We start from the raw sequence: 7,863 nt of genomic DNA, 5'->3' as shown, positions 1-7,863 counted from the left end.
GAGGCACACACCTGTCAGTCACCTGGGCACTGAGGAGGCACACACCTGTCAGTCACCTGGGCACTGAGGAGGCACACACCTGTCAGTCACCTGGGAACTGCGGAGGCACACACCTGTCATCTCAGCACTTCCAAGGCTAAAAGATATCACGACAGTGTGAGGCCATCCTGTGCTCCATACAGTGGCATATGTAGTCCTGACCATCCTGGACTACATGCTTACAAATAAAAGGCTGGAGAGAGATCTCAGTGCTTAAGAGCACTGGCTGCTCTAGAAGAGGACCGGGGTTCAATTCTCAGCACCGTTTCCAGTTCCAGGAGATCCACAGGTACTGCATGCAAGTGGTACATAGACATACATGCAAAACTCACATACACACAAAACAAATTATTTAAAAAGAACAAAAAAGATAGATGATATAGCTGTCTCCTGAGAGGCTATGCCAGTGCCTGGCAAGTACAGAAGTGGATGCTCACAGTCAGCTATTGGATGGAGCACAGGATCCCCAGTGGAGGAGCTAGAGAAAGGACCCAAGGAGCTGAAGGGGTTTGCAGCCCCACAGGAGGAACAACAATATGAACTAACCAGTACCCCCAGAGCTCCCTGGGACTAAACCACCAATCAAAGAAAACACATGGTGGGACTCATGTCTCTAGCTGCATATGTAGCAGAGGATGGCCTGGTTGGTCATCAATGGGAGGAGAGACCCTTGGTCCTGTGAAGGCTCTATGCCCCAGTTTAGGGGAATGCCAGGGTCAGGAAGCAGGAGTGGGTGGGTTGGAGATCAGGGCGAGGAGGGGGAATAGAGGATTTTCAGAAAGGAAACTAGGAAAGGGCATAACATGTAAATAAAGAAAATATCTAATAAAAAGAAAAGAAAAGAAAAGAAAAGAAAAGAAAGAAAGAAAGAAAGAAAGAAAGAAAGAAAGAAAGAAAGAAAGAAAGAAAGAAAGAAAGAAGGTGAGACCTGGAGCGATGGCCCAGCAGTTAAGCGTGCTTCTGGCACTGGCAGAGGCTGGTGGATTTCTGTACCTCTGGAAGTTTGGGGCTAGCCTGTTCTACATGGGCTATACTAGTGAGACTCTGTCTCAAAAGAAAGAAAAGTGAAAAGAAACCCATTGTTAGTTCCTTCCTTTTCCCATATCCTAATGACCCTAAATATATCATTAGTGGTATTACATATTATTAATTACAAGTTAAATTACAAATTAAAACACACACACACACACACATATATTTTTTTTTCCAAGACAGGGTTTCTCTGTATAGCCCTGGCTGTCCTAGAACTCACTCTGTAGACCAGGCTGGCCTTGAACTCATAAATCCACTTACCTCTGCCTCCCAAGTGCTGGAATTAAAGGCGTGCGCCACCACTGCCTGTCTATATTTTAATTTTTAAAGTCACCTATTCTGTATATCTCATAGGCATAGAATCATACCATACATTGTATTTTAATTTTGGTCATTTTATTGGGGAGGGAATGAGGCAGGGGATCACATAGCCCAAACCAAACCTACTAACTTGATACGTAGATGAAGTTGACTTTGAACTGGTAATCCCCCTGCCTCCTCTTCCCAAGTGATGGGCTGACAGGCACAGGTCACTATATTTCATGTCTGTGATTCTAGGGGTGGAAACCAGGGTTTTTTATGTTCTGGACAAACATTCACCAACTGAGTTCCATCCCCCACCCAGCCCCAAAGATGAGCCTTCTGTTAGGCTGTGTGTGTGCGCGTGTGTGCGTGTGCATGTGCATGTGTGTGTGTGTGTGTGTGTGTGTGTGTGTGTTGGGGATAGATTTGGTGGTTTGGGAGAAGTTTGTTTTTCTTTGGTTTTTATGCCTGTTTATTTTTGTGTGTGCTTGACTGTGGACACCTGTGGACAGCTCATGTGACTCCCTTCTCTCCTGCCACTCTGTGGGTTCTGGGGATCAAATTCAGGCTGACAGGATTGGTGAGGAGCACTTTCACCCAGTGAGCCAAATTCCCAGCCCTGTTTGGTTGTTAGAGACAAAAACCTTGCTTTGTAGCCCAGGCTCGACCATAACTCAACATCTTCGTTCTCTTCTTCCTGAATAATTAGGTTTAAAAGTATCTGAAAACACATTCAGCTTCAATTTTATTTATTTATGTTTGTTTGTTTGTTTTGGAGACAGGATTTCTCTGTGTAGCCCTGGCTTACCTGGAACTCTCTCTGTGTAGACCAGGCTGGCCTCTAAATCAGAAATTAGTCTCCCTCTGCCTCCCAAGTGCTGGCTTTTTGTTTTTAATAATAAAAAAATATTGCACCCGCATGACGCAAGCCTTTAGTCTCAGCATTTGGGAGGCAGAGGCAGACAGATCTCTGTGAGCTTGAGGCCAGCCTGGTCTACAGAGTCAGTTCCAGGACGACCAGGGTTGTATGGTGAGATACTATCTAAAAACAAAAAACAAAAACAAAAACAAAAACAAAAAACAAAGCTAGAACAACAAAGTGTGTATGTGTTTGTGTGTGTGTGTGTGCTTACCCAGGGTGTCTTCAGAGGACAGAGGCTTCAGATCTCCTGGTTCTGGAGTTTTTGCCTAACAGGGAGGGAGAGGGAGGGAGAAGGAGAGAGGGAGAGAGCAGGCAGGCTGAGGAGTCAGTACCTGGCCTAGCTGGGGTGGTGGCTGGCTTGCTGGGTGCCCTGGATGTCCTGGGGCAGAGAGAACCGTGTCCACGGCGCCCTCTGGTGGCTGTCTGAAGCACAGTCAGGGCGGACCTACAGGTCTGGCAGGTTGGGGTGCAAACCTGCCGGGCAGCCACTTCCTGCAGCCCTGTGCATTCCTGAACTCCACTTTCCGCCACACCCCTTTCACCTCTCTTGAAAATCTGGGTACTTAAACTGCAATTTAATTTCCCTTATCTGCCACGGGAGCCCGTGGTTCTAGTACCTTCCCTCGGGGACATAGAGGAACTACTTGACTTTCTGCTCTTAGAAGACTCAGCTCTCTGATCCCGCTATGAAGAAAGACTGACATCTTCAGCCACAATTCATGAAAGGGTGCCTTGCCCCAGAGCCCCTCCCTGCGGAACCACCTCTTTTCTCGACACCAATAAATCCAGACTCTAGCCCTTCTCCCTCAGACCCAGGGGTCTAGTCCCAGCCCTCCTCCCTCAGACTCTCCAGGCCGGCCCCTTTAGGGCTGCAGTTACCTGCAGTCCCCTCCCGGTCCTCCAGGACCTGCCCCCTGCTCTCTCTTGGTCCCGCCCCAACCAGCCTTTCCCCCGCCACACCCCTCCGTCCCAGTCCCAGGCTACCCGAGGGACCCATGGCTGCGGCGGCAGCCTCGCGAGGGTGGCAGTGGGGCGAGCCACGCGCGCTTAGCAGGGCGGTGAAGTTGCTCCAGCGCCTGGAAGAGCAATGCAGGGATCCCAGAATGGTCATGGGGCCCCCGTCGCTGCCGGACCTGCTGCCCCGCACCGCACAGCTACTTGGAGAGGTGGCAAAGGCCCGGCGCGAGGCCAGGGGAGACCCCGAGGGTCCCGGTGGCGCCGATGACTTTCTGGTCATCTACCTGGCCAATCTGGAGGCCAAAGGCAGGCAGGTGGCCGAACTCCTGTCACCCCGAGGCAAAAAGGACGAGAACCAGGATGTTTTCCGGGAGGGCTCCAGATTCAGGTGAGCGCTAACCTACCTCAGAGACGAGTCACAAACTAGTGATTTCCGGATTGTGTGCCACCAGCCGCCAGTTCCAGGTACCACCCTCCTCAATCAGACCCAAGAGTCAAGACCTTTCTTCCATCAGACCCAGGGGTACAAGTCCAGCCTTCCTCCCCATTATGCCCCCCTTTAAGCACCCTTGCCGCCAGACCCCTTTCTTCCTTTCGTAGATCAGTTTGAACCTGGGGTGCAGGCACATGTCGTTCCTAGAGGCCTTAGATACACATAGACTTGTGAATGTAAGAAGAGCAAAATTCAGCTGGGCAGTGGTGGTGCACGCCTTTAAATCCCAGCACTTGGGAGGCAGAGGCAGGTGGATTTCTGAGTTCGAGGCCAGCCTGGTCTACAGAGTGAGTTCCAGGACAGCTGGGGCTATACAGAGAAATCCTGTCTTGAAAAAAACTAAAAAAAAAAAAAGCAAACTTCCTGTTGGGGAGGCAGGATGAGTGAACCCACCTGTCCAGCCTGAGAAGCAGGCCAGCCCCCGCTCCCACACCCACCTCCACCTGCCTGGGTTCCATCAAGGTTGTCTGTTCCAACGACCTTGGACTTGCCTGCCCTCTGACCTGTGGGACAACTGCCTAGGAGAACTGGAGCCAGACCCCAGAGCAAGGTCTAAACTGGTGATTTGGGCCTGGCTCCCTAGCCTTAGCTGTGACTTTCCTGAATATACATATATATCACACACACACACACACACATACATATATGCATATATATGTAATGAAAATACGTATCTCTTTTTTCTTTCTTCCTTTCTTCCTTTTGTAGTTCCAGTTGGCCTTTAAACTCACTATGTAGACCAGGCGGGCCTCAAACTCGCAGAGATCCACCTCCCTCTGCTTCCTGAGTACTAGGGTCAAAGGGCTCTGCCACAGAGTAATAAACTGATCTCTTGTTTGGTTGGTTGATTGGTTGGTTGTTTTTATCTTTTTTTTTTTAAGATTTATTTATTTATTATATGTAAGAACACTGTAGCTGTCTTCAGACACTCCAGAAGAGGGTGTCAGATCTCCTTATGGATGGTTGTGAGCCACCATGTGGTTGCTGGGATTTGAACTCGGGACCTTAGGAAGAACAGTCGTGTGCTCTTACCCGCTGAGCCATCTCGCCAGCCCCTGATTGCTTGTTCTTAGATCCAGTTTCTCTGTGTAGCCCTGGCTGTCCTGGAAGTCCCTCTGTAGACCAGGCTGGCCCAGAACTCACAGAGATCCATCTGCCTCTGCGTCTTGAGTGCTGAAAGTCAAGACTGCGCCACCACTGCTCAGCCACAGATTTCGTTCCACCGCGTGTGAGTACACTGGTCAGAAGACAGGTTGCCAGTGTTTTTAACAGCTGATCCGACTCTAGCCCCAATTGTTACAATTTTTTGTTGCTTCCTTTCAGCCTGCCTTGTTGCAGTCTGGTGTATCTTCCACAGCTAAAGCACCTGCTGGAGAGACGGCTTTGGGCAGTGGATCTCCCCCTTTCACAGGGTCCACTAAGACCATGGGAAAGCAGTAGCAAACAGGAAGTAGCAAGGAAAATATTTTTATGGTGGGGGGGGGGTCACCAGAATATACAGAACTGCATTAAAGGGTCTCAGCCTTAGGGAGATCGAGGAGCACTGGCTTAGAGGCAGAAGGCTTTCTGCTCCAGCGGAGGACCCAGGTTCCCAGCGCCCAGGATGGATGGCTCACAGTCACCTGAAACTCTTCGGACCTCCTCAGGAATCCACACTCATGGGCACATATCTATTCATGCAGACACACCCAGGCACACGCAGAGATGCACATGCATACATACACACACGCACACACAGGAAAGTAAATGTTTTTTGTTTTTGGTTTTTTTTTTTTTGGTTTTTCGAGACAGGGTTTCTCTGTATAGCTCTGGCTGTCCTGGAACTCACTTGGTAGACCAGGCTGGCCTCGAACTCAGAAATCCGCCTGCCTCTGCCTCCCGAGTGCTGGGATTAAAGGCGCCACCAGGCCCGGCTAAGTAAATGTTTTAAAAGACTTATTTTTATTTGTGTCTCCACTGAGCCATCTCTCCAGCCCCAAAAGTAAATTTTAAAAAGAAGAGGGGCTGGGCCATGGTGGCGCACGCCTTTAATCCCAGCACTCAGGAGGCAGAGGCAGGCGGATTTCTGTTAGTTTGAGGCCAGCCTGGACTACAGAGTGAGTTTAAAGGCCAACTCAAACTACATAATGAGATCCCGTCTCCAAAAAAAGAAGGGGGGGAGGGGAGAAAAAGGTACCTTCCAGTCTGAGCCAGCCAGAGTTGGCTGATGGCAAACTCATTGGGCTACACAGCTCTGCATTCTGGGAAATGAGGTTGCTAAGAAACTGTCGGGAGCCCTACAGACCTGGCCATGGAAGCTATTAGTATAAATGAGAAATATAATAAAATCAGCATGCACTGAGTGCTAACCCAATATAATATGCAGGTCTTGTTTGATTTTGAAAATGCTGGGGATGGAACCCGGGACCCTGAGCATGGTAGGCAGGGGCTTTTCCACTGAGCCACACCCCCGCCCCTCACTGGGGGATTCTAGGCAGGGGCTCTACCACTGAGCCACGCCCCCAGCCCCTCACTGGGGGANGGCTCTACCACTGAGCCACGCCCCCAGCCCCTCACTGGGGGAGTCTAGGCAGGGGCTCTACCACTGAGCCACGCCCCCAGCCCCTCACTGGGGGACTCTAGGCAGGGGCTCCACTGCTGAACCTTGCCCTGAGCTATGTCCTCTCTATGCTCATAAGGTATGGCCAAGCCCCTCACTGTTCTCCAGTGATTCAGGAGCTGAACTCACATGTTTATTTGCACTTCACAGGTGAGGAACTGAGGAGACTTGGGAAAACATTTGTTAATGATTTTCCAGCACTTTCATGGCTGTTAAATGTCCAAAACCCCGTTATTTTATTGCCTTCTACATCCTGATCTCAAACTCAGGGCAACCAACACACCCACTGGTGTGGAAGGCAGTTCTAGGCATTCACTAAACACCGGTGGCAGATGGTTATACCCCACCATCTTAGTAGGGGAGACTTCTCCAGCCTCAGCAGGCTTTGGGCCTGTGCTATGCTGGCTGGAGGCCGGATTGGACTTAGCTTCCACATTTCCTTCATCCATGAGGAAACGGAGGTGCAGAAAACAAGAGGCGTTAGAGCTGAGACTGGCTCTTCGTACATTGATTCATAAGAGGAAATCTGGAGGCCTGGCACCTGTAGGGACTCTCACTACATCATGTGTGATGCTCATAGCCTCCCCCCCCCCCCCGCAGGCGACAACTGGCCAAGCTGGCCCTCATCTTCAGTCACATGCACGCGGAGTTGAGTGCACTCTTCCCTGAGGGGAAGTACTGTGGGCACCAGTACCAGCTCACCAAGGGCTCTGCCCACATCTTCTGGAGGGAGTATTGTGGAGTTCGGTGAGTGGACCTTCACCACAGGAAGGTGGGCTCCAAGTCCCTTAACTGCCCTGCCCAAGGACCGGAAGCGGGGACGAGAACAGCTGCTTCCTGTTATAGACCCTCTCTCCATCCGTAGCTGTAACCACACCCCCTTCCCATCCAGGTGTGTGCTTCCCTGGGCTGAGTTCCAGTCCCTCCTGTGTGCCCGCCACCCTGTGGAACCAGGCCCCACCATGCAGGCCTTGCGGTCCACCTTGGACCTCACCTGTAGCGGCCACGTGTCTGTCTTTGAGTTTGACGTCTTCACCAGGCTCTTCCAGGTCAGGGAAGGTCACGGCAGGGGATCTGAGGAAGGTGCTAAGGCCTGGATCCCTGGGTCTGAGGGAGGAGGTAGGGACCGGGCACACTGGAGCTAAGGGAGGAAGGCTGGGTCTGGACCACGGAGTCTTGGGGAGGAAAGGGTATATGGTTTCCTGTGCGTATAGACAGTGTTCAGGGCCGTCACGGATGTGGGTAGGGTGGTGGATTCTTGAACCCTGAAGGTCCTAGGGCATAGGCTACTTCCTTGGCCCCTTAGTGATCATCTCTGTCCCTGCCAGCCGTGGCCCAGTTTACTGAGGAATTGGCAACTCCTGGCTGTCAACCACCCTGGCTACATGGCCTTCCTCACCTACGATGAGGTCCAAATACGCCTGCAGGCCTACAGGGACAAACCAGGCAGGTGAGCAAAGCAGGGTTCCCTGGGACAAGTAGTCTAGTCCTGGCTAGTGGGGGCGGGGACCGGGGAGG

At 51.3% G+C, this 7,863-nt stretch overlaps 1 protein-coding gene across 1 annotated transcript in view; it reads left to right on the top strand.

Moving 5' to 3' along the window:
- The first annotated feature begins 3,291 nt into the window (after nt 1-3,291).
- Cblc (Cbl proto-oncogene C) overlaps nt 3,292-7,863 on the top strand; it is a 15,599-nt gene continuing 11,027 nt past the window's right edge. Inside the window, exons 1-4 of the mRNA XM_021219755.2 lie at nt 3,292-3,641; nt 6,946-7,092; nt 7,238-7,394; nt 7,674-7,795. Coding sequence (XP_021075414.1) covers nt 3,292-3,641; nt 6,946-7,092; nt 7,238-7,394; nt 7,674-7,795 — 776 coding nt within the window. The remainder of the gene's footprint in view (nt 3,642-6,945; nt 7,093-7,237; nt 7,395-7,673; nt 7,796-7,863) is intronic.

Source organism: Mus pahari, chromosome 19 (genome assembly GCF_900095145.1).
Source record: "Mus pahari chromosome 19, PAHARI_EIJ_v1.1, whole genome shotgun sequence".
In the NCBI taxonomy this organism is placed as follows: Eukaryota; Metazoa; Chordata; class Mammalia; order Rodentia; family Muridae; genus Mus; species Mus pahari.
Note: the sequence above shows the minus strand (reverse complement) of the source record. Positions and strands in the feature narration are given on the sequence as shown.